General features: G+C 38.5%; 1 protein-coding gene across 1 annotated transcript; it reads left to right on the forward strand.

Annotated features, from left to right (window-relative positions):
- Nucleotides 1-150: 150 nt before the first annotated feature.
- Nucleotides 151-26,964, forward strand: GNAT3 (G protein subunit alpha transducin 3; the record flags this gene model as incomplete). Its single annotated transcript, XM_082014129.1, has 8 exons — nt 151-268; nt 6,955-6,997; nt 13,048-13,189; nt 16,657-16,814; nt 20,735-20,863; nt 24,799-24,928; nt 25,135-25,288; nt 26,618-26,964. 8 exons carry the CDS (start codon nt 151-153, stop codon nt 26,806-26,808), a joined length of 1,065 nt encoding a protein of 354 aa, XP_081870255.1. The 3' UTR covers nt 26,809-26,964.
- Between the last annotated feature and the right edge of the window lie 363 nt (nt 26,965-27,327).

The raw sequence follows: 27,327 nt of genomic DNA on the forward strand, positions 1-27,327 counted from the left end.
AAAGGGACTGTTTGATTTGAAGGCTGAACACAGAGGTTGAATGAGATTTTTAAATTTTCTTGAAGAACAGGCTGTTGTCCTTCTGAATTAACACAACCAGTCTGATAAGAAGCAAATCATCTGGAGAAACAGTATTTTTAACACCTCAAGATGGGCAGCGGAGCCAGTTCTGAGAGCAAGGAGTCAGCCAGGAGATCCAGAGAACTGGAAAAGAAACTCCAGGCAGATGCAGAGAGAGAAGCAAGGACAGTCAAACTGCTACTGTTGGGTAAATAGAATAAAAATTGTTTATAATGCTTTTCCATTGAAGGGTTAGTTTGCTCTGGAATTACATTTCAGTACAATGAATTTCCCACCTCTCACTATTTTATTTGAAGAAGACAATCCTGTAGTTACATGCACAATATGTTTTCTAGTGGTGAACACTCATGAAGCAAGAAATTAAATCACAAGGAACAGGCTGGAAATGGCCATGTCACTGCCTGTATTCAATTTTAAATACTATAAATCCTTGATTTCTGAAAGATTTGAAAAATGAGTGCCTACTGTTAGAATAACTGTTATGATGCTTACTTACACAGAACGTAGCACAGACTTATCTTCCCCCCCCACCATGGATCTATATGCATCCATTTACAGGAAGATTAAGTGAAATAACTGGTTACATAGAAAATACACAGGTGTCACAAAGTATTGATATTGTTTGTTTTCCAATCTGTTGCACTTCATTCTTTACAGAAGCAGAAAGTGACTTAGAAGGGCTTTTTCTGATGTATAAAATTGATATTATGGAGAGTGTAATGGAAGGTAATGAAATGAGATGAATACAGAAGAATATTCTCATAGACTACTACCTGTAATTCACAGTACGATCAATTTATTAACAGCCAGCAGGTGTAATGGTAAAGAAAAATTGGTTTTTTCTTGATACAGCTTTATTCTTCTCTCTTTTTTCCCCTGGTACTGTGTAGCCTACAATAAATATCCAAGATCACAATAACATTGCCACCATCTTAATATTTTTCTTCAAACAGTATGATGCCTGCTATGAGAGTTTACATTACTTTCACGAAATGATCAGAAAAACAGCCTTTGAGCATTGAAATGTTTCTATTTTTCTTCATTGTAACTGCAATGCTTAGAAATGCTTTTAAACTGACATTTATTCAGACTTAGCTAGATCCCTTCAAGAAAGTAAATCAGCTTATCTCTCTTGTTTTGTATCTCATGCAAAAAATCTATTTATACCTGCTGAGAACCGCAATATTATTATTAATAAAGAAATAAGAGAAAAACACAACCATGCAGGTTTCTCAAACAGTAATAGGAAAGTAACAGTTTCATACACTTTATGTACCATCAGTATTGAGATTGCAGTTTACAAAGCTTTTCAGTCCAGTGGAGAATATGAAGACTTTCTGTGCCACATTAATACAAAATACTGCCCCTACTGAGACAAGCTTGAGTTGGTCAAAAAACCAGACTAATATTTTCATTTAAACTTTCATAAATTTACAATATTTTCTATATATTCTTGCAAAAAGGAATTTGCATATCAAGTTAGAACCAAGGTCCATCTACTCCAGCATCCTGTCTCTGACCTTATCCAACACTGATCCATGAGGAAGATGTAAGAAAACCTTTAAGAGGAATTTATAGGATAAAGAGGAATTTATAAGATAAGCAGTTTCATGATATATTTTGATCTTCAAGCCTTCATGTCTTGGTAGTAGTACTGGAAGCTGTCTTACACTAGGACACGAACTAAATTCCCCCTCCCAGAACATAGGTATGTATTTAGTACTAAGGACTTTAGTTTTAAATGTTTCCTAATGCATATTATCAGTCTTCTTCTGACACTATTAACATCAGTCTCAAGATACCTTTACTAACATACTTTGAGATTAATTGCAAGCTACGTGAAAAAGACTTCTATTTTGTTCATTTCAAATCTGAATATATTTCAGTTTCATCAACTATACAAGCACTCTTCATGAGACAAGCTGATCATCAGAATCTGAAATACTTTCGCTGAAGTCTTCTTTATACAATATATTTCTACGATATCTTCCTTTATTCATGTCACACATGATGAAGATTCAAATTTGTCAATGGGTAACAATTTGGAAGGTTTTTTCTCCTGGGGAACTGTTACAACAGATCACAAGGACCTGGTAAAAAGCACGTTGAAGAGAGAAAGGAAAAGGTTATCGGTTGAATTTTCTCATTCTTAAAAAATCAAGAGGTGAATAGATGTAAGCCTGTTTTGAGCCTATTGCACAGCTAGACTGAAAGTGTCTCTTGAACACCTGGAATCACAGCTGCTGAAGCAATGTGTATAAGGGGCACCATATAGCCCCTTCCCGAGTCAACCAGTGAAACGGCCAGATAGGAGAGGATTAAATCTATATTCAGATCTGTACCTGTTATCTTTCCATACCTCTGAGCTGATCTCACAAATTATTCAAATTTTACACTTCATAAACCAAGGGCAGCTCCATTAAAGCCAACCAACCTAGTACTACCCTAGTTCTAGTTTTCTGTTCATTTAGACTGTATGTTACATCTATATTACAGACCAGATGTCACCATTGTTTCTTTTGTAGTAAGTAGATTGGTAGAAAAAACTGAGAAAAAAATAGATATGTATTTTTCATAAGTTTTCATAAGTTTTCAGTGTGATAATTATGTTCTTACCCTTAAAATGTAAAAAAAAAAAAAGTATTCTGACCATTTACTGAGAGGATTATTTAACGTCTAGTCTCATTTCTCTGCATCCTCCAATAGGTCCCTTTACAAAAAAGAAATTATATCCAGAAAACAAAGACACCACATTTGTTTATGTTAAGTTCCATGAGCTGGGCAAACACATTATCTGTGTTGAAGTGATAATTTACTGTTTATATGACATGCACATAAAACCTGCACATATAAACTGGGAGAGGGGGAAAATTATGCCACTTTCTGATGTTCCTCCCAAGTTGTCCAGGAGCCAGGAGGGTTAAGTCCTCTGTGTTAGGTGTTCTTATGTTGTCAAGGCCATCCTGCCCACCCCCACCTTGTCCACAAATCTACATACTTCAAAAAAATCAGATTGTTTTATGAGTCTGGAACAAACTCCAAGGTGAAAGTTTTATTTCCTTTCTATCAGGGCCATATCTTGCCTATCACATCACATGCATTTTATATCCTTCATAGGATTCCAGGTTGCAGTTTATTTGAATGAATTTATTTGAATTTCTTGGAAAATACAGCACACAGCTGAAATGTGGCCAAAACACCTGATGCTCACAGTGAAACACAATGATGTTTCACAGAAATAAGAACTTAGCTTCAGTTTAAATAATCATTAAAACTTTGAAATTATTTATTTTCCAAGTATTACTGCATGGCCTCATTGTTTACAGTTTTCAGTGGCAGGACAAAACTCACCCTCATTCAAGCTTCATCATCCTCACGTTACTTTACTGAGAAATACTCACTTTTAGGGCAAAACTCACCCAAATTAATTTAAACTTCTGCTTCAGGGTGACAAAATTTGAAGCTGTTTGTTTTTTTAGTTTTAGTAGCAAATATTTTTCTCCACTGACTGTAAGAGGTCTCTGATAAGTAGTCTGGATGTAGAAGTTTTTAGTATAGACATTTAAAACCAGCTAAATGAATGTTACTGTAGTTTGAAGTCAGGCTTAAGTTCCTATTGTTAACACCTGCACTGGAAGCAAAGACTTTGAGCACAGGTGGACCAATAATCCTACTGATTGGAATACACTGGTTTTTTGGGGGGGAGGAGAAGCATTTAAGCACCTTATTCCCTCAAAGAGGGTTAGAAATTTTTCTCTAGTTTCTTTCTCTCATGGACAATGTTTGTTGAGTTTGGTAAGAGGATTAGGGAGGTATAATTTCCAGTCTAGTTCACAGTTTCCAGAGCTCTGAATGGCATAGACAAGGCTCAGGCAAAGGTGTGAAAACTTTTCTGATTTTAATTTGAAGATTTCCTTTTCCTGTTTTTTTTGCTGTTTTGCATCCGTGTCAATGGCTTTTGTGATAGGTTTCAAACAAAATATTCAGGCAGTAGGATTTTTTTACCTTCTTACCTTTACTTCTGGAAACTTTCCTAAACCAAACCTTTATTTCCACATAAAAAAATAACTGTAAAGGGATAATAACTCTTGATCTGAGACACAAAAGCAGATTAATATATAAAAATAACCTTTTTCAATGGTTCAGCAGACATTAGTCTTGAAAAGGGCTTGTGCTCTCCCCAGTTTCCACAACTATTCAAATAAATTCTGCTTAGAAAAAGAGTAACATCAAGTTACAGCTGAGGTCCTGGGTTTTGTTCACCCATGAATTTGAGATTCTCACCAGCTTTCAAGGGACCTTCAGTTTTTTCTCTGTTTCTACTCTGTCTATATACCTTGGTAGCAAGCAGGGAAGAGATTGGGCGGTTCCAGAGCAGCGGGGTGATTCGCCTCAGGCTGCTGGGGGACGACTCCTTTGCAGCTCGGTGCCTGCAGCCACACCACATGGCCCCTCTTCTTGGGTCTCCTCTGCAGCCCCAGCACGCCCAGAAACACAACGGCTTAGGACGTGGCAGGGTGCAGTTTGAAATATCCAAAGCAAGAAGAGAGGCAGGTTACAGTCTGCCAGAGCGCTGTGTGTACGGCACCTCGCTGAAGGGGGATGTGGCATGCCCGGGGGTGAACGTTATTTCTGGGAAGAAGTTCTGGGAGCAAATATCCATTGACCTTACTGGCAGTGGGGACATCTTTCAGCTCCCAGGAGCGGGGCCAGAGTTTCAGGCATTAACCAAGACTTCCGTGCCTTTATTTTCTGTGCCTTTATCCATCTCAAGGAAACTTGGAATCCAAATAGAGACAGAGAACTCAGAGGTAAATTTGAAAAAGCTAGATGATCTTAAATATGTGAAATGCAAAATATGGGGTACGGCATATTATCACTGGCACCTGTCAGGCTGAGCTATTCACCTTCATAGCGACAGAGAGTTTTTCCAAAGCCAACGAAACTTTCCAGGCTTCAGGACAGGACTAAGTCTGGCCTAAGCTCTCGGTTTTTATTCAGAAAATCTGGGCTCAGTTATAATTGCCCTTTTCACTGCCTCCTAAAGAGAAGCTGCATTCAGCTCCCCGTGCAGTCACGTAAGGGTGTCACGATGCGCTTCTGCCACTGTTTCTGAAGGCTGCCTCGGCGGGTGGGAACGCAGCCCTGTCCCTGCTCTCCCGCCTGGGACCCCGGCCGGAGCGGTGGGCTGCACAGGGCGGGGAAGGAAGAAAGGAAGCAGGTGCAAAGTAAATTGTTTCTGACCCTTCTGCTGGGGTGCAAATGCTGCTGCCGTTAACACAATACCAAAGTGAAACCAAAGTCTGAGAGTCATCTGTTGTTGAGATAAAGGCATTACTGGATCATAAATTAAAGATGAGCAGAGATAGAAAAATGCACACAAAAGATACAAATTATGCCTCCCACTCTATTTTAACTTTGCCTTTCAGATCTGGAAGAGAGGTTCATTTCTGTATTATGCTTCCTGGCATCTTTCCATCAGGTGAATGTATGAATTCTCAGCACAGCCTGCTCTCTTCCCTACAAAAAGTGTAGCAAATGCCACCTTGCTGACAGGGCTTTACCAAGTTCTTCAGAAGGGCATTGAAGGGATAAATAAAATTTGCATTTTTTCCAAACTCTGGCAGATGGCAGCATCAGCCCGTTTTGCATAGGCTCGTTTTTCTCTCGCACTTTCTGCTGTTCACATCATGGGCTTTAGAAAATGCTCTGCATATGGTTTGCTGTCTGTTGCGATTCATTTGATTAAATAAATCCCTGTCATTTAAATGTTATTCGCTTTGCAAAATCTATTTGGAAAGTCTGTAATCAGTTTGTCCCATTCACTGAGAAGCCCTCAGTTAAAATAGTTATGTCCCAGATTTCCTCCTTTGTCAAAACTATTTGACACTGTCCAGTGAGGTAAATGATAATCTGCGAAGAGAAAAGCAGTGATGAATCCTGTCCCATGGATTCACAGCCAAAATTAAATCCTCTCTTCAGGTGCTTTCAAAATCTGGCTCTTGTTTGGCAGGTCTTGCCAAGCCTCACCGCTCTCCCTGACAGAAGATGGTAGTCACTCGCACTGATTTCCAACGGAGAAGGTTTGCATCGTGATTACTCACTTTGCATGAGATAAGAAGGGCAAATTAACTGTACATCATCTGACCAAACCTATGGCCTAGTTCTGCAACTGGCTGTGCAAGAAAATGCCTGTACCTCCCTGCCAGCTATGGGGATTTACTGCAGAATCGTTCCCAAGCTGGATCTGTTGCACGGCTCTGCAGGCTTCCCGCTTCCAGCCACGCTACTTCATAGGAGAAGACCACGTGGCAGAGGAACTGACAAAACACCAGTGACAAGACATTTGCTCGTGTGCAGCCTCTGCATCATGAGCTAGACCACGTGCAAGTCTCCACACTCTGTTTTTCCAGTTGCTCAAAGAGGCTGGCTGAAGAGCGTAGGACTGGCTGGTTTGTCTTACAAAAGGTCATGACACACATTAAACGAACAGCTACAAATCATGTAATGAACAGGACCCTGTCAGAAGCTGTAGTTTCTTCATGTCTTTCTGCCCATCTGCCAGAGATGAAATCACAATATGACCCATATTTTATTTCCTTGCTAATTAAAGAGTGTATTTTTCTCTTAATTGACTGAATGTTCCTTTCTTTTCAAATGTCCCTTTCCTTTTCGGAATTAGTACTTTTATCAAGATTTCATTACTTTTAAGTCTGAATGGACACTAGGGAGGGTTATAGTTAGTACAATGGGAATCTAAAACAGCTGTATGTTTTCTCATAGATACAAAATTCTGTGTTCCAGAGAGTTATTTTTAATACTTGCTACTTATTCATCTATCAATCACATCTTTTAAACATTCCCCTTCTGCAGGTGCTGGAGAGTCAGGAAAGAGCACTATTGTAAAGCAAATGAAGTAAGTATATGAATATTCATGTCAGTTGTTGAATTTGGTATTTGTAGTATAAGCTATCTAGCTAATGTCTTATTACAATATTTATGCTTCTTTGAATAAAATGCAAAGAAACATCATTCAAATCAAATTCTCATTCAACCTCACAAAGGAAACCACAAAGTGACTGAGGCACAGAGATGGATTGGTAATCAAATCTGTGTGGTCAAATCATGCATTGGTCCAACTCCTTACTGAAGACCAGGGAAGCTTCTTCATTGGCTTTGGTAGGACAGTAGTGTAGAGAGAACATGAACATATAAGATAACCAGACATGACAGATCCACCTAGCCTAGCAGCCTGTCTCCTGCAGTAGCTAACGAAGGATGTTTACAGAAGATCATCAAACCAGACAAGCAAACACACAGTAATACTCGTGCTGGATATCCTGAGACTATCTGATGATCTGTGACTCAGGCACCATCCTGAACCAGAGACGATATCACTGTGTTTAGCAGCCCTCAGTTAATTCATGCTTACCTTTCTCCTGAATCTTTTTTGAACCAATGTAAACTAGTAACATCCACAATATGCTATGGCAAGTAGATCCACGTTTTAATTACATATGACATAAATCATCTTCCTTTATTCAATTTTAATTTGGTCCCTATTAATTTACTATTAATTTAATTTGATTTCTGTATATTGCAAGAGAAAATATGCAAGAGAAAATATTGAAGTATTCACGTTGCATAATAGTGCAAAGTTTTGTGGGGTTTTTTTTTCTCCCAAACTGGGCTCTGTAGATCATTATTGGTCTCCACAGTCTTATTCCAGCTCCTGCCAGAGGTCAGAAAGATTGTTCTCAGGTCTCCCACAGGCCAGGTGAGAACATATTTAGCCACCAGCCTACAACAGTGAGCAGCTGCTACCCATCATCTAGCACGGGTAGGGCCAGTCATGAGAACTTCTTTTAGCAAGGAAAATACCACCCCAAAAAGTTTTCATACAGTAATCAAGCTGGGAAAAAAACAAGCTATACAAGCTCAAATGCAGAAATCCTGTTCAAATTCGGACTGAGGTTAGGAAGATCTTGTGACTGCACCATAAATCTAGTACAAAAGTACTTGTAAGTGTTTGTTCAAAATGCACATGGTGCCACACAAATTGAAGTCAGCAGCTTTATTTTCCCTGGCTTCAGAGGAAGGTCAACTTTGTGTGTATATATGTCCCCATTTAAAATTTACTATCACAATATTTTCACATATAGTAAAACAGGCTGCTCTTATTCTTTTAAGAGCAACCAAAATACTAATCATGTATCTGCTTTAAATAGATAATCCACCTGAGTTCAAGAGGTCATACTTATACAGGCAGCCAAAATCCTCCTTCCCTGTGTAACTTGCTAAAATATTGCTGTTGAATCTAGCTTTATTTTCATAGACAATATCCAGGTCTTCTTCCTAGATCTGTACAAATATAGGAAAAAAAATTACAGAGCCATTGTAACTGTTTAGACATGACCTAACTTTGTAAGCACCTATCTCTTCCTGTGTAAAATTCAAGCAGACTATTTTAAAAATCGGTAATATTATTCTGAATTTAAGTTCTCCTAATTATTTCATATTTTCACCAATGTATTTAAAAAGTGAAGTAAAAATATTACATCATAAGACCAATTTCCTACTATTTAAGCAGCTCATTTTGTAATAAGACAGACTCAGAACCATCCATCAAACACTTTGCTAACTTTTTTGTTCCAGTTAAATGGTGGATAATTTTATTTCTGTTTTGAGTTCCAACCAGGAGACCCTCCCTGTTCAGCAAACCATTGAAATGTGTTGTGCTGAAAACTTCTCCACGTAGGAGCAGATTAAAGATGTTCCTCTGAATTGTGCACTTTAAGAAGGCTGATAACACTTAACAGCATCGAGAAGGGGGAAAAAAAATGAAAAGCTGAGAGTTATCTGTAAAGCCCTGTGCCTTTATGAGCTGTCAACCTGATCACAAATATTAATTATTTTACCAGAAAACTGTTCATGAAAATCATCATTTTTTCATGTAAAATGTCATCTATCTATCACAACTATGGACTTTTTTTTTTAAAAAAGGGGATTTTTTTCAGTAAAAAAGCACTTTCAGTTATTAATTTTTTAAGTAATGCATAACTTTTTCTAGAGAAGACTGATGGCTGCTTACAAAAGAAATAATGTTGCAGAAAATACAGTTTTCCACCAAAATCAGGGTAATTCTACTCCTATTAATATAAATTTCTGATTCATAAAACTCATTCTTCCCAGACTTAATATTCCAAAGTTAAATGCTTCCACTGAGCTTTGTACAGTATCTTCTGATGTTCAGAATATAGATGTGCTGCAAGGCCCTAAAAAGGCTACGATGTTTATTTTTATGAGGGATAACTAAAAAGGAAAAATAAAAATCAGCTTCTTTGGAACTCTGTACTTCTGACTAGATCATTTCCAATGTGATCTAACTTTTTTAAAAACTAGTTGAGTATTTCTGTTCTGTGCTCTAAGTTAGCAGTAGAAACCTGCTACAAATAATTCAGTAAATGAAAAGCAGGAAACAAAATATTTGGTAACTCATCGTGCCTGCTGAGATTGAATCAACTCCACCTATCTAGTGAGAAGCCCTCCTTGAGTGAAAAAAAACAGGAGACTAACTTATTTGCTCCAATAAAAACATAATTTAGACATTATGACTGGTAGCCTAACACCTCATGCCTTCAGCATCCTGCATTTATTTTTTAAAGTTTGTTTATTTTTACAAGGAGGATCAGGGAACAAAATTTTCCATTTGCTAAAATGCTCCTTCTGGCCATACAAGATGTCAGCCTGTTTTACAATCCTTCCTTAAGACAGATCTTTAATAAAAGCAGCAACATTCGCTACTGATTTAACAGGCTGGCTAACATACCTTCTGCCAGAGGACATAATTTTTTTTTTTTTCATTAAAAAAAACAAACCAGAAAAACAAAAAACCCCACAAAAAGCCTCAAGTGAAACCAATTTTTCTTTCTGTAATTACAGAACCTAATTTTATTTCAGAATCATATTTTCTTCCTTCCTTTGTTCTTCAAAGGGAAAGTATGAAAATATAAAATAGCCATTTGTGGACTGTGTTAGGGCCTTTCCTTCTCTCTCATCCCAGATTTTTGCAGACACAGGCAAAACACCTATCTTCCCCAGAAAACCTGTTACAGCCACTGCTGTGAGACATGTAAAGTAGTTAAACCAAGCTCACGTACTTCATGGGGTTTGAGTTGCTCTATATTTCATTCCATTATTTGTAGAAAAGCTGCTGCTTTCACAGGTAGTAAGGGTAAGAGTGAGAAGAATATTCTTACGTACCAGGGCAAGCTTCGACATCATTGGCAGCTGAAATTATTTCTTGTTAAAGGTGATCTGACCCCTTAAGGGAGGCCACCTACACCAGTGGGGAGCTCTGAGCTCTGTGGTGCTTCACACACAGGACACTGCTTAATGTCCTGCATTGCCCAAGCAGCAATCCAGACTATCCAGCACACTGCCATGGAGCTACACTAGACTCCTTCAAGTGAATAAGCCTCCCCTCTGAACAATTCTTTTTATTTCATTCAAATCACTGTGTTCACACAAGAATGCCTGGATATGATGGTAAATGGAGTTAGATCCAGCTGGCAGCCGGTCACAAGCAGTGTTCCTCAAAGCTCGGTTCTGGGTCCGGTCGTGTTCAATATCTTTATAGATGGTCTGGATGAGGGGATCAAGTGCTCCCTCAGTAAGTTTGCAGGTGACACCAAGTTGGGTGGGAGTGTTGATCTGCTGGAGGGCAGGAGGGTTCTGCAGAGGGATCTGGACAGGCTGGATCGATGGGCAGAGGTCAACTGTATGAGGTTTAATAAGGCCAAGTGACGGGTCCTGCACTTCGGCCACAACAACCCCATGCAACGCTACAGGCTTGGGGAGGAGTGGCTGGAGAGCTGCCTGGCAGAAAAGGACCTGGGGGTGCTGGTTGACAGCCGGCTGAACATGAGCCGGCAGTGTGCCCAGGTGGCCAAGAAGGCCAACAGCGTCCTGGCCTGTATCAGCAATAGTGTGGCCAGCAGGAGTAGGGAAGTGATCGTGCCCCTGTACTCGGCACTGGTGAGGCCGCACCTTGAATCCTGTGTTCAGTTTTGGGCCCCTCACTACAAGAAGGACATTGAGGTGCTGGAGCGTGTCCAGAGAAGGGCAAGGAAGCTGGTGAGGGGTCTGGAGCACAAGTCTTATGAGGAGCGGCTGAGGGAACTGGGGTTGTTCAGTCTGGAGAAGAGGAGGCTGAGGGGAGACCTTATCGCTCTCTACAACTACCTGAAAGGGGATTGTGGCGACGAGGGTGTTGGTCTCTTCTCCCAAGTAACTAGTAATAGGACAAGAGGAAACGGCCTCAAGTTGCGCCAGGGGAGGTTTAGATTGGATATTAGGAAAAATTTCTTCACCAAGAGAGTGGTCGAGCATTGGAACAGGCTGCCCAGGGAGGTGTGGCACTTCAGGACATGGTTTAGTGGGCATGGTGGTGTTGCACTGGTGGTTGGACTTGATGATCTTTAAAGGTCTTTTCCAACTTTAATGATTCTGTGATATTTCAGAGGATGGCAAAAAAAGGTTCACTAGTATACCAGACTGCATAACACCTCCCCTTTTTCTTTTTCCCAAGTTCAAGAGGATTCCTTTGAATATTGCAGGTTTGTTTGAGCTTGTGCTGAAAACATCACTCAAAAAAACAGATCTTCAAAACAGAGTTCGTAGATTTGCCTGTTCTAGAAGTGATTAGGGAAACATTTAGAAATCCCTTTTTTCCTACAGGTGCTATTCCTACAGAATCAAGAAGGCAGCTTTTGCATATTCTGATATCCATAAGTCAGAGAGATGTTAAGATTCTCACACATTAAACTGTGAACTGGGTTTTGTGTAAGTGAATTATTTTCTGGCAGGGCTGACTTTTCCCCTTGAAGGGAAAGTGTCCCCAAGACACACCTCTACTCATTCTGGGCTAACCTGACAGACCCTTTCACATCACACCTTTCTGCTTGTATAACTCTGTCCAGACTGTATCTTAGAAAGAAAGAGAGGGGAAAAAAAACAAAACACTAAAACCCAGAAATTATTTATTTAAAAACCTGGCCTTTATCTCTGAACAGCTGAAGCGAGGAAGAACAGAGTCCTGGTTCCAGCAGCAGTCAAAGCAGTTTGCTGTCTGTTCATTGAAAGTACCCTACACTGAAAAATGGCTGAAGTTTTTTCACCCTTGTTCACAACTCATGGAAAAAGACCTCTCTGAATCATGATATAATCTGCACACTGATCTTGGAGAACTTTAACCACATGCCATTCTCCAGTCAGGAAGGATTATGAAATTATAATTCCGCTCTTAGAATTAGATGAATTGAATTTGACTACTAAGGTTCTTTGTCCTCTGGAATATGGGGCAAATCCTCTGGATTAATATGTATGTCCCCAAAGCCTACAGACAGTAACAGTAACACCTTTCAATAACTAGAAATCGTGACTGATGTACAAAGAAATTTTAAAGATTTTGTTTGCTTGTTTTCTTGAGGAAGTGCCTCACAGTGTAGAAATATTTTTGCAATAAGAATTTTTTGCAATGAGAATTTTTTGCAATGAGAATTTTTTGCAATTTGAGAATTTGCGGTCTCACAAGCAGTGTGAGAGCCCAGAACTATTTGGGATCTAAGGCCAGCTATGCAACTTGCCCTGTCTCCACAGGAATGGGCCTGGGTCTTGTTCTGGATTCATACATTATCTTATATTGACACACAAGGAAAAAAAACAATAGCTCTTCACTCAGACTGGGGAGCCAAAACCTAGCCTCATAAATTTAACCTCATCTAGCTGCAGAAACTGCTGTTAACCTGTTCCGGCAGAATAGGCAGATTGGCCATTGATAAATGCTTTTCCATGACGGATTCAGTTCTTTCTCACACTGACCACAAAAGCATCTGATCCAATTTTTCACTACTTCCTTTATTTTAATGCATCCCATAAACCTTTTGTTTTCTTTTTTTGCACCAGGATCATCCATAAAGATGGGTTCACCTACCAGGAACGCATGGAGTTCAGACCTGTGATTTACAGCAACGCAGTGCAGTCTATTCTCTCTATTGTGAAAGCAATGACTAAGTTAGGAATCAGTTATGAAAATCCCGCTAGACTTGTGAGTATGATGCCCTTTTAGGCAGGAGAATACAGTTTTTTTGTTATATAATAGTAGAGATTAGTAGAACAAAGAGAGTTCAGGATTTGCTTTATGATAGTGGAAACTAAGTACTGCTTGAGTTATGTATGTGACAAGATATCCTTAACTACTTTCATTTTCTCAAGACTGATGCCTGAGATCTAACCTTTGCATAAACTGCCGTATTTTTTGTTACAAAAGAAATGTCCAACTTGAACAGACATAAGAAAGAAAAGAAAGAACTTTTTCTTAGCTGCTTAGTCACTTATTTATTGCTATTGCAAAATGTAATAAATATTTCCCTTTTATGAACAAACCTTGGGGCTCAGCCATGTAAGGAAGGGTCATCTGGACATGCTGGGAATATTTCCGTTTGCATTGCTCCTGGAGCAGACGTCCCCATTGTACAGATTGGCACCACAGAGAAGTGGAATCTGACCTTCCTGACACAAGTTAGCCACCCAATCCACAAGCACATAGAGGAAAAACCACAGTAAGAAGACCTGCTATCTTCTGGCAATCACACTGAATTTTCGTGGACAGAAGTAAAGGAAAAACACATACTTTTCTTCTCAGTGCAATTATTTAGTTTATTGCCTGTAATTCAGACTTTGCCGAGAATTTCTCAAAGGCCTGCCAGAATATCAGCGGATTCCAGTTTTGGCAAATTCTGCATATTCCCTAGAGGTTTATCTAAGAGGGAATTACATTTTCTTATCTGAAAGAGCTTTTCTTGTTTCTGAAGTCTACATTTCATTACAATGACATGTGGTACTTTGACCTAAAAACTGATAAATGCTTCAGAGGTTACTAAAGCTCATACAGTCACTTGACAGAATAGGAACTAAATGTTTTCTTCCCATATTCTTTTAAGGGCCCATGAATGTAAGTCATTCAGACAAATGTGATGGTGCCCAAAAGCAGCACACACAAAACAGGCGCATGTGAGCCTGCTGCAACTTTGCCCATCACCCATCTATTGTGATAGACACATATACTGCATAAGGACCCATCTACCAGTCTACATGGCCTAAGACAGCTGAACCTTGCAGCACCTAGCCACAGGTCCTGGCTCCTCCTCTAATATCCGCTACGTGGTTCAGACTACATTTGCCAGCGCTAATTGAGATATGTTCTGCCAGTGCCCCAGTACTGCAGCCTCTTTTCTCAGTCCTGCCAAACTTTCTGAGAGGTGTATACATGTTCACTCATCATCTATCATCTATGCCAGTTTCACAGACATTATTTTCATGGGATTTTACACCCTTGGGAACTGGGAATTTAATTTTTTGTGTTAAATAGCCCAGTTCATTTCTGGGCTATGCAGAAATGCAGAAAACACAACTTTTGTAAGTTTATAATTTATAGCACAGTAAGACCATTCTTACTGTCATCGGCAGAATAGGCCTCTAAGAACACAGTTGAACACACCTGTATAAAATATTTGCAGTGCCTGCCCGCCTTTCCCCCAGAACCACGTAAGAGCAAACTGGATATAAGTTTTAATGAAAATAGTAATTTTGGTCACATTTATTTGAATTGCATCTTTCTTCCAAAAACAAACTTAGCTTACATTTCCTGTAAAATCATAAGTCATTTATAAGCTTGAATTGTTTTGATATAAGCTTTGATTTCAGCTAGACTTTGTTCTTGGTGCATTCTGGTCCGGATTTAGCTGCTTAAAGTAATCTAGCCCAAAGACTAGGCTTATCTTGGGCCTGAAAGCAATGGGTTTATCCATGTTCCAGGACTGCCTGCAAATACCTCTTAGTGGTCCTGAAAGTGCCCCAGCATGTAATTTTGAACATCTGTTCTGGGGAGAGAGGTATTTTTTTCTTCCTAAAGCACCATTGCAATCTATTTTTAATATGAAAATCATCTGAAGTCTGTCTAAATGCCATAGAGAAACAAAACATTATATAAATCAGGGTTATGATAAACTCGATCTGCCACTATCTTCCTTTTTTATGTAAACATCAAAATCCACAGCTGCCACCTTCTGCATAATAATCAGTGAACCTTTACTGTACACCTGGAGGCTCTGAGCTCAAGGCTTCTCATTGTAGGCTATTCAACCAACAAATCCAACAGTGTAGGACGTTATCTATAATCATTAAATGATATGTGATACCCTGAAGGAGAGAACATTCCAATTCTTATCTTGAAGCTGAACAAGTGTGCACCCTGGAGAACCACCCTGGAGACAAACGAGGAGCACACACAAGAAAGCGTGACTCAGTTCTGCTGATCCCAGCACTAAGCGAGAGGATGGGGGTGTAAATGGAGCTGGTGGTGTTTCATGTAGAAGGGCAATTATATGGCTGTCCTCCTTCCTCCTTCAAATGAAGGCAATTATCTAGTGGCTATTTCCCCCTTTTTTTTTTTCTTTTTCTCCATGCTAACTCAATTTCTCCAATATTTTAGAAAACCTGCAAAGTTCTATTTTTGATCAGTCTCTAACTTTTACAAAGTTTCCATAAACTGCAATTTTTATTGAAACATAAAGGTATAGTACATTCCTAAAATAGATTTGTTACAAATTATTGTGAAGATGTTTTGTATTTTGGAATAAAACATACTCGCTGCCAAAACACCGTCTGTCAGAATCCATTTATACTTTTTCAACTATTGACTGCAAGTCACTTCAGTTGCCTACTTATACAGCTAGGAAGAAATTATATTCTATAATTATCCACTGCTGTGACAGTGTATCAAATGACCTTATTTTAATCATGCCTTTTGTTTACAGTACATTCCTAAGCTGTTAAGCACTGAAAATATTTTAATATATTTTAATGTAATAGATTATTTGAAATCTTTTTTAAATGACTGCAAAAGAAAGAAATTACAGATTACAGAATAACGCATTTAAAATATTTGGGTTTTTATTCAGTTACAGGTTTCTTCTCACCCAAATTAAAAAAAACCCAACATATTGGAAATACATTGACTAGTTATATTCCTTTTGCCACATTTCTCACTGTGGCCCAAAGCCAGAAATTTTTTCTTCCAAATACATTAAAAAATATATTTAGCTATATATTTCTGCTTTGATGTAGTTATAATATGTTTAAGCTTTAAATACACTTTTTAATTTAGTTTTTTGATACCCCACTACTATCTCTTACCATAAAAGCCTTCCTTCCAAGTTGGACCTTTTGTGAACACCTACAGTAAGATGAAACTGAGCCCTTGTATGAACAAAAAAAAAAAACAATAAAAAGAGGAAAAATCTGTGTATCATGATTTAAGTCTAACCTTGGCACTAACTAAAGGGAAGTGAGCTTGTAAAAGGATGCTTACAACCACAGTCGAGTATAGCTACCTGGAAAAATCGGTGAAAATGAGAAATTTTGCCCCTGCAACTTATTGTACACCAACCGTGTTTTCAAGGAGGTGCAGGGGCACAGTGCACTTGCACAATATTTACTGAAATCTCTCTTCAGGAAGATGAAAGGAAGCTGTGTGCCATAGCAACAACTCTGGAGGATGGCGACATAACTTCTGAATTGGTTGAACTCATCAAACAACTGTGGAGTGACGGCGGGATTCAGGCTTGCTTCGCGAGGGCGGCGGAGTACCAGCTCAGCGACTCGGCAGCCTAGTAGGTGACACCAGCTGCAGGTGCTGAATGCTGGCTACTACTGCAACGGACGGCGTCGGAAGGCTTGCGACAAGAACCCTTCCTCATGTGCAGAATAGCCTACGAAAATTCTTGCTCATTAACCTGAAAAAGGAGGGGGTTTGCTAATGTTTATAATATATTAGAAATGTTTAACTGAAGGAAATATGTGAAAAGAAGGAAAAATTTGTTTCTGTGAGATTGCTTAAACTAAAAAAAAATCATTATTCTCTCTCTAAGCAATTCTAAGATTGACAAAATGAGGCAAAAGGTGAATTGAAACAGCTTGTGTTTTACCTAGAGTTGTACTTTGAATGTATAAATTTCAAATTGCTAAACGCAAGTCTGGAGAAAACTACAAAAAGTTTCCTCTAAACCGATCTGTCTGTATATGGACGGGTGTTCCCTGGGACGTTACCATCTCAGCATCCAGCTGGTCTTGGCCAGTGGTGCTTGCAACCACTCTCCAACCTGATGGTCCCGGTTCCCTTTCCGCATCCTGGGATGTGGCAGGCACGTAAGCAAGGGACTAGGGCTGCTCAGCTCCGACTCCATGAAGGATCAGCATTCAGCGGGGGTACATCTCCTAGCTTAGATACAGTCAGTATGCTTAGACTTTCCAGGAGTCCCTGGTTTGGTTGCTTTTACAGCTGTTCTTTCAGGCTAGAGTGGTCCTGCTCTGCTGTCTTCTTCCTGAGATCATACAAGACCCAGAAGGGAGGTGTCACCTGGGTTGGAGTTTTCCTGGCGTGCATAAGTCTGACTCCGGACCTGGGGCAGAGTGTTGTTCCAGCTGAGGTCCATCTTCCAAGATCTGCAGCTGGAGGCTTCTCTGCTCCTGCAGCTCCTCCTACAGGCTGAGGGCATCTGCAAAGGGAAACTTCACAAGGTGTTGGGTGTCCCTTCTACTCAGCAGCAAAAGGCATCATCCGAGCCTGGGCCAGGAGCCAGGCAAACTGAAGGCAGTAACAGCTCACTAATCGTACATGGTAGAAGGGATATACATTAAAATATTAAAAATTCTTCATCTCTTTATGTCTTAAGAACACGAATGAAGAGCTTTCTACAAGATACCTAAACAAGAAAATATTGCCTGTGTTGATTTGTGATTGGCAGTATTTTACTGCAGCCCTGTGTTTCTATAGGAACAGTACAAACCAATCTTTTGTTTCCTAACACATCTTTTCTGACAGGCCACACTGTAGTTCCCAGCACTAAAAGCCCATAACAAGTCAGTCATCATAATTTAAAAGGAAAAACACTTATTGGAATTAAAAAAAAAGAACCAAACAAAATCCCAAACCAAAACAAAAAAAACCCACAATCCTAATGCAAAAAAAAAAAAAATTATGTGTTCACCAGCTAACATTCTAGTATGTACAGTATGCCTGGCAGATTAGGTTTTGTTGCCTAAAAATAAGATAGGATATTCTAAAGTAATTCCCTCTCAGTGTTATGGGCTGTGTCATGTTTTAATGTGTAATAGTTTTCAGTATTTAAAGGAGCTAGTATAGACAGTAAAGGAGTAAGTGATTATTATTTATTGCCAGAGATACATTAAAAACAAGAGTGATGTTTTTCATCTGTTTGAACACTTCTGAAAAATCTCAGTCTTCAACTTTCAGTACCTGATGCTTCTGAAAATCTAGCCTTTGGCTCTGAACCATTAATCAACTTAATTTTTGCCCTTGCTGCTGGGCTTCTAATGATCAATTCAAAACCAGCTAGTCAATTAACCATCTAATGCTACATTTCAATTTCTTTTAAAACCAAAACCTTTTTTCTCAGCTCCTGTGAATCAGCTCCTACACAGACTATTGATTTATACTGTGTAAATTCTGACTTTCTGATGTTATCTTCTCTGAGTCGTTCCATTATTGATTCATGCTAATGAAGTCTGATCACTGCCTTTCCTCTGTGTTTTCATTTAAAAAAAATAGATCTTCTGAATAATGGAAATTCAAATGTGCCTGGAAGTTCTTCCTTAGATTGACCTGAAATTAATCCTGTTTTAAGATAGAGTGATAAGTAAGGAAGGGGCAAAATCAGGATTATAAATCATGACCTAAAATGTCATTGTAAAAGGTGATAATATAATGGCACATGGCGCTTCTTGCTGGCAGGGTCATTTGCCTCTCAGAGTAGGATTCATGTCACCTAATTCAAGCCAGGGAAAGATCAGGCATTTAGACCAACCTACTGGTTTGTGTACAGGTTTTGTGTTTTGCTAGTAAAGAGCCAGCCTTGAGAGTGGCCCATTGGAAACTGCCTGCGACCCTAGGAAGACTCTGAAGATCCCTCTCTTGCTCAATGAACTAGATAATTAACTTGGTTTATTTTATCATGCAATTAAAATTGGCTGTGTTGAACTGAATTTAGGTATTTGTGATTAAGAACTATCAGATCTTTATAATGAATTTTATATACAATTTTTTATTTTAGTGCTTACATGCTTTGTAAGTTGCAAAATGTTTTTGGTTTCTGCCTCCCACAGAGGTGAGCTGACATGAGTCTGCCTCAGTCTTTACTCAGAGAACCAGAGCTATATTGCATTTTTTTTTTTAAATAGATTGTTTCCTGGACTGAAATAATGTGCAAACATTGAATTACTCAGATCAACTGAGTAAGCAAGCACTCTTTGCTGAATGGATTCAGTCTATTCAAATTAAAATGTGAAAATCCCATTTCCAAGCATTACTTATAAATCTCCACATAGAAAACTCTAACTTTTTTTTTAGTTTTTATTTTATTTTAATTTATTCCTTACAGTTGTATTAAATATTTCAGACGATGATGAGCTGTGAGATTTGTTTTGGTAGTTTTCTGGCCAAATTGAAGAGCAGAACTTCACAGTGGGCAGACTTTGAGTTAGAGAAGGAGAAAAAAAAAGCATGAAACATAATAAACATTAGAGAGGTGTGTTTTGTTTGTCAGAGCCAAGAGGTTAAAAATTGAAAGGTGCCAACTGGGACACTGAAGGCTTGAAAATGCTTCAACTATTGTATACAGTTTCTTGCTTTTGGCTTTGTTCATTATTTGACTATTAGTAGTTAAAAGGTAGGAAGTTACCCACGCATCACCTCTGCTACTCCTTTTGTCCATTCATAACCTCTTTACATAGATTCCTAGACCAGCCAGTACGATTCATAGGCTCTGTCCACCCATTTCAAGAAAGCTGCCTGTGCCTAGAAGAGAGAGGAGAAGGGTTGGTGGTAGGACAAGAACAGGCTTCAAAGATCTGGTTCAGATTCTCATTTTATGTAAATGATATCTCTGTATCCCAGATATAAAATCAAATAATCCACTCTTTTCCAGGGGTGGGGGGGAGAATACTAAACTACGGGGTCCTCAACTTCATTAAAGTTTCTGATTTTGATTACAAAATATGTTTTTTAAAATATCATGTGCCTTCCTCTTGTAAACTGATAGGTCTGCAGGGAAAACAGGTCCTATATGTGAATTCCTCTAAAATACTACACCCTCCCTTTCACTTGGGAAGGAAGATACTGCTCCAACAGGTCTGACAGGCTGCAATAACTTCTAGTCAGTCTGCTTCTGAGAGATGCTTGTGGTGGTTCTTCCACTTGCTGAAAGCAAATGGACAAAACCGCTTTCCTGACAAGGTAGTTTTTTATTGTCCCTGAGGAAAATAAGGATTTTCATTAACTGAAATTCTCAGAAAGTTGTTCACTATATACAACTAAATTACACTTCTATAGACAAGGAGAAAAAAAAGAAAGGCCCTGGATTGTGGATTTAGGTTGTATAAAAAACAATACTATTGTATTTAAATGGATAATTTATATAAAATATTTAGAAGTGGCTCAGTATGAAGTTATTGTATGTAATGTTCATTTCACCTTTAGAATTCACCAATTACCTTTTCTTTTTACTCTCCTTAGTTACCTCAATGATTTGGACAGATTAGCAATGCCGAACTATGTGCCTAGTGAGCAAGATGTTTTGCACTCCCGAGTGAAAACAACTGGGATTATAGAGACTCAGTTTTCGTTCAAGGACTTGAACTTCAGGTACGAAAGCTGTATTTGACAGTTTTCTGTAGTTTTATCTTTAAGTATGTTCTTTTCAAAGGTATTGACCTATTATAATATTGCTATTCCCATTGAGATATCCTTGAATCCACTCTCATTTAATATTTTGAAACAGCCAAAAATCAAGATATTTTAGTACCAGTACTCCAATTCTAAGCATATAATGGACCGCTATTGAGAATCTCAGCATATCAGGTTCTAAAAGGACATTTTTACATATGTAAGTGTCTAAAAAGCATTCTTTGTATCCTGCCATTTGAATAATTGTTTGTGACATTTATGAAATTTGCCTACCTAAATGTTCTTAACAGCATGCAAAACATTTGATGACTACTAATTTACATGCACTCTCAACCTTTCACTCTCTTCTTTTGAGAATGGAAATAACTACTTTTAACACTGGAATGCATTACAGTTGGCAAAAAAATAATAATTTCTGTCCCATGGGAAATTTCAGTATTAACATGCATGCCTTCATGCTCATTTAAGATGAAAAGCAAAATGTTAGGAAAAAACCCCTCAAAAATAATGTGTCTGTGAAATTTGACTGAAAATAATTGACACTTTCAGATACTCAAGGTTTTGTTATGCTTGGTGTGCCAATTAAAAACATCTGTTTCCACATGAAAAAACATTTGAATGAATTATGATTGTGTCGGTGTTCCATAATGCTTTTCTCTATGGACTGAATCCCATTTAAATCTTAATTTAAAGGCGGGGGTGGATATTGAGGAATGTAGTCTAGGCAAGAAACCGACTGTAGAGATAGACAGATGTACAAAGCATCAGGATTATAACTTTTACATTTTTCATTGGGCTTCTTTTTTTCTCCTCATGTGGCAATTAAACATCCCCCAAACTACCTATGCTACCACACAGATGCTTTGACACAACAGAGATTACATATGCAAAATCAGATTCTGAAGTAGATGTTCAGATGTCTGAAGTAGACACCAGAATTGGTGTCTAGGTCCAACTGAAATGCAACACAACTGAGAATTAAGTTACCTGAGTGTTTGTAAACAAGAGGAAGGCTCCTAATGCCACCACAAACACACCAAAAAAAAAACCCCACTGTGCTTAGCCTCTCTGCTATGCCTCACAATAGTGTTATGTGAGTAAATTTATTGGTGGTCTTATACACTTAAGTAATATGAGGTAAAAACACTACAAAACAGTCTGAGAGTTTTGAGCTGCTATAGGGAGGCAGAGCAGCTATAAATCCATCTTAATCAGCCGGTTACTGCTACTTTGCATTGCCAGAGCAATGCAAAACAGCTGGGGAAGCCTGATGACTCTGCACTTAGTTTGATAAGTACCATAGAAATACCCATAAAGAGAGGAACATTTCCACATTCAGAGTGAGTTTTGGTTGATGTACTTAAATGAGGCTTGGGGTCACAAGCCACACACAGATAAAAAGAAAACATGAACAGATGCTTCATTCACTAAATACTTGTCCCTCTTCTGAACTGAATGAGGCAGAAAAAGTTTTAGATCTGTGCAGTTAAAGTCTAAATCCCAGTACTGCTCCAGAGAACTGAATTACAGTTGCACAGACGTCTCTTGTTATTTGATATCTTCTTAGTGGTTACTTTGCTGGTTCAGTGTAATTTAGCTTTCTAGTGCTCTTCAATTTATTTCACTAATGTTGACTTTGAGTTCCAGAGCTCAGAACATACTAAAATATTTTTAAAGGAGACCTGGTCTCCACAGGTCCTCTCCTGCTGTAGTTTCCATTGATGTGTTAGGAAAAGTCTGACTGAAATCAGGCAAGCTTTATTTTAGTTTTCAGGTCCCACTATATATCTACCATTAGGACAAATGAATGTACAGCTAGTCCCATATTTGTGGCTAGGTTTTCGAAGAATAATGTTGGAAAAATATAGAGCTTTCAAGACTAACTTTGTCTGTCTTGTCAAAAGAAAAAGACAATCTCAGAAATACATTTTATACCACTCACAGAGGGATGTAAGTTTTACATGTACATATGTTAAGTTCTGAGCTGACATGAGAAGAGTTAAGCAAGCTAAGGTTAGTACAACAAAAATGGTCCATAAGTATTGCCTCTGGCCTTGATCTTGTCCTATCTGAACCGACTTCTCATGAATATTCATAGAGCCATATGCTAAAAGCTTGCAGGAAGTGAATGCAGATTCATATGATTATGTATGCTTGTGCAACTTTACTGCAGACTGGATTTTGAAGTTCCCCCCCAGCCCCATAACCCTGATTTCAGAGTTACATACCACAGCTCGAGGATGATACGTAACAGCAGGTTACTTTGGTGCACTAATCACAGCCAAAAGTCAAGACAATTTATTCATACTGACCTCACTCTTCAGTAGGTGTTCTGAACTCGGTGAAGATATCCTTGGAAGCATGCCATTACTGTTATAAAAATCTTGCTCCACAACAGCTTCCTGATTTCCTAATAATTTACATTTATAGACACCTAATGATCAGACAAAGAGATGAAATTACTATAAAAAAAAAAAGAAATTCTCTAATTAGAGAATTAGACTAATTAGAATAACTCCTCAGCTGCAATAATAGTTAATCACTAGCATTGGGAAGGGTTTCATTTCTTCTAAGCAGGATGAAAAATGATAAAGAATAATCTGTGTTTAAACAGAGGATCAATATACTGCAAAAAATGGTGTTTCAGTAACCAATTATTATTGCTGTTTATTACTGACATGATTTTTTTCTACTGAATCCCAGTATTTTCATTGCTATAAAAATTGAGCTGTGTTTAATTTTCAAATACTGCAGGAGATACATCCAGAGAGTAAGATCTAACGCATTTTCTTGAAGGAAGGGATAATGCAACAGGGGTTAGTTTTACAGTTTTAAGTTCAAAAACAGGCAACACAGATAAAAGTCATCATGCACACAGGGAAACAGAAAAAGTAAGGGTAGAATAAATTTTATTTTTTACATATTTTTTCTCCTTTCTAATGCACTTGAAAAACATTCAAATTTGGCACCTTTTATGTCAGAAAAACAGTGAAAAGAAAGACTTATCCTTTATCACTGAAGAACTGCAAATAGAAGTGGCAATTCTGAAAGCTAGTGCTAGCAGAACAGTGGTAGCTTTGATGACAGCTCCATCTCATTGGGCCCTAACTAGGTCCTAGCTAGGTATGCTCAGTTGGCTTTGGACCCCATATAGAGTCCATACAAAGTTCATATGACTCTACCCAAAGGTAGTAATTCCTAGCGAAGACTGAAGGAAATTAATGCAGAGGAGGACAGCCCTACACTTTCCTCTTTTCATATGAAGGGATTCCTGCTTCCCGTGAACTGCTGCTTAAACAGCAACTAATGAGATTCACAGGGCAGAGAACCCCCACGGGCACATGCTGCAGGTTATACAGATAGGTAAGTGACCATGCCAGGGCAATGAATACATGACTAAATATAGGTCTACACCAGCCAATTAAACATAACAAGTGGGTCAACCCATGACCAACTTCCAATCATATGCCTTATTGATCAACATGTCAGTTCACTACGAGAAAAACTGTGAAGTAACAAATGCAGATTTGAGGGTCTTTTGTCAATGTTTCATGTATGAACTCTGTCCTGAATAAATCCTTGCCTGCAGAGCTTAGTGCTACGCTGATATCTTAGACAGAGCTCCACTTCCTCAACACGGAGTGCCACCTGAAAGTACCGAATGTATTTCCTATATGCAGGTATTTAAGCCATTATGTTTCATTTTTTGCCCACTACAAAGCCATAAGTAACAGATTATCTCCTTGACCTGTTGGGATAGAATAGACTGATATTTGGAAAAGCTGGGAATTTGATTGTCATTCATCTCTAGTTGCACTCTACACATTAGCAGCATGACTACATCATTACTAGTTAGTAATTTACATTGTACATATATTGTTTTTCCTGCAAAGGATGTTTGATGTGGGTGGACAGCGATCAGAGAGAAAAAAGTGGATTCATTGCTTTGAGGGAGTAACTTGCATCATATTCTGTGCTGCACTCAGTGCATATGACATGGTTCTGGTGGAAGATAAAGAAGTGGTGAGTCAGAAGAGATAAACAACCCTTTTTGCTGCTAAGTTTTAATATACTCTCTGATGGCATATCAGAAGTATTCCTGTTCCCTGATAACCATTTAAAGGCTATTATGCTGTATTGGTTCTTGCCAGTAAAGAACATTACAGCAAAATGACATATGAGGATGAGTTTTGCCAGTCTCTCATGTTCACCTTTTTGCATCTCAACAGAACAGAATGCATGAAAGCCTTCAGCTGTTCAACAGCATCTGCAACCACAAGTGCTTTGCAGCCACTTCCATTGTGCTGTTTCTAAACAAAAAAGACCTCTTTCAAGAGAAAATAACAAAAGTTCATCTAAATATCTGCTTTCCTGAGTATAATGGTAAGTTTGGGGTTTTCAGAAGAAAATACATTCAGATGATAGTGTAGGCCATGCATTATAGACTGAGACTTTGACTCAAGTCACCTATATATAACCATTTAAATGCTAAGCATCTTGTCTAAGCATCTAGCCTTTCTCTCAAAAGAATAGTATGGGGCAGACATGGCCAGAATCCGATTCATCTCACCTACTCATGGTGCTTATCCTAGCATGGGATCTTCTTTCTCTGGAGACGCTTATTTCTCTCAGTTGGTGGTAGAGGAAGCTAAGAGAAACAGAAGTTTCAGATGGCTGTAGCATGATGTGATGAACTCACCTAATATTTCAGTACAAGTCAGTGGCTTATCACTCACACACACCATAACTGACTCCAGGTTTTCTCCTATTTTGAGAAAAAACATTCACTAAAGGAAGTCTGCCTCTTTCTGTATGTCACAGTAGTGTCTACTGGAAATAGAAAACAGCAACTGTTCCAAGCTGATGCAAGAGAATATATGAAGCTAGGTCAAAAAGTGAAAGAGAAAAAACAAAAGCTGTTGGAATTTTAATATTAACGTAACATATTAGTGATAGGGAGTGTCCACAATGAAACATACTTAAATAAACATTATTATTATTAGAAGCTGGGTTCTGTGCACTTCCTGAAAACCTTCAGTCCCTTTCTTAGGACACATCAACACAGCAACCCAAAATTGCTCAGTGCTTCACTGGGATAATCAAACATTATGTGCTAGACGCAGTGGAGCTACGCCATTTTACACAGCCTGAGGCTTCAGACACGATGGGAGCCAGCAAGGGCTCTCAGCAGCAGCCTGCCTCCAGAGGTCTCATCCTGCTCCGGACCTACAGTGAGTCTGCAGTACCAGTGTTCGCGCCTGCTGTTGCCCTAAAGGAGTACTACCAAAAGGCAGAAAAGCTTCATGAAGAAATTATGACTGAATATATAAGCATCTGATTTTTTCTCTTTTTCCTTCTTCTTTTCTTTTTGATTGTTCCTTTCTTTATCTCTTCATTTTTGTACTTCCCACCAGTTTTGTCTGTTACCTATCTGATTCCCTTTGAATTTATGCTCCTTCCTTTTTTTTCTGTTTCTCTCAATTTCTACTTTCTCTTTAAGGTTCGTAACTGTTTCACACTGACTTACTCAGGAGCATTTCATTTCAGAAATTGAAATTTCAGAAATTGAAATTTAAATTTAGGTGAACGGTTTAGATACAAAATTTTTTCATCTAATACATGAAGTTAATTCCCTTTAGGGAAAAAAAAAAAAAGAAAAAAAAATTATTCTTGAAATGTGTCTTCTCTTTCTTTTACTGTTCTGTCCACTAGGTCTAAATACATTTGAAGATGCTGGAAATTACATCAAGAAACAATTCCTAGACTTGAACATAAGGAAAGAAGATAAAGAGATATATTCTCATCTGACATGTGCCACAGACACCCAGAATGTCAAGTTTGTATTTGATGCAGTCACAGACATAATAATCAAAGAAAATCTGAAAGACTGTGGGCTTTTCTAGCCATTCATTCCTTTTATCATAGCCTGACTTCATCTCTGTCCACTTTCCTATCTTCATCCTGTGTGCAGACTGAAATAAAAAACGCTAGGGAGGAAACAATATTCATTAGGCTTTCTTTAGCTGTCAGTTAAGCCTTGGGTATAGCCTGAGCATTGCAGAACGATTGTTCCTGCTCCACAGAGATGCCAGGCATTGATAAATCCTACTGGAATCGAAGGGAAATTCCTATTTTAATCTATAAGATTTGAAGATAATCAGCACTTCTCAGGAAACTGGGGACACCTCAGTATCCTGTGTATTCTAGTGATGGGGGAAAAAGGATAATATGTAACAGATAAGATAACTGACTTTCATTTATATGTAAAGCCTTAAGAAAGCTATAACATTAAACAGTGTCAATAGATAATTTCCATTCACTACTCATGTGTTTTCATGTTACATTCACAGCTAAAAATGACATACCATTAATTCAACAAAGGCAAACACCCTAGACTTAACTGGTGTATGACAAAGAGCAGT

The sequence above is a fragment of the Phaethon aethereus genome, assembly GCF_964289735.1.
Source record: "Phaethon aethereus genome assembly, chromosome: 1".
NCBI lineage: Eukaryota > Metazoa > Chordata > Aves > Phaethontiformes > Phaethontidae > Phaethon > Phaethon aethereus.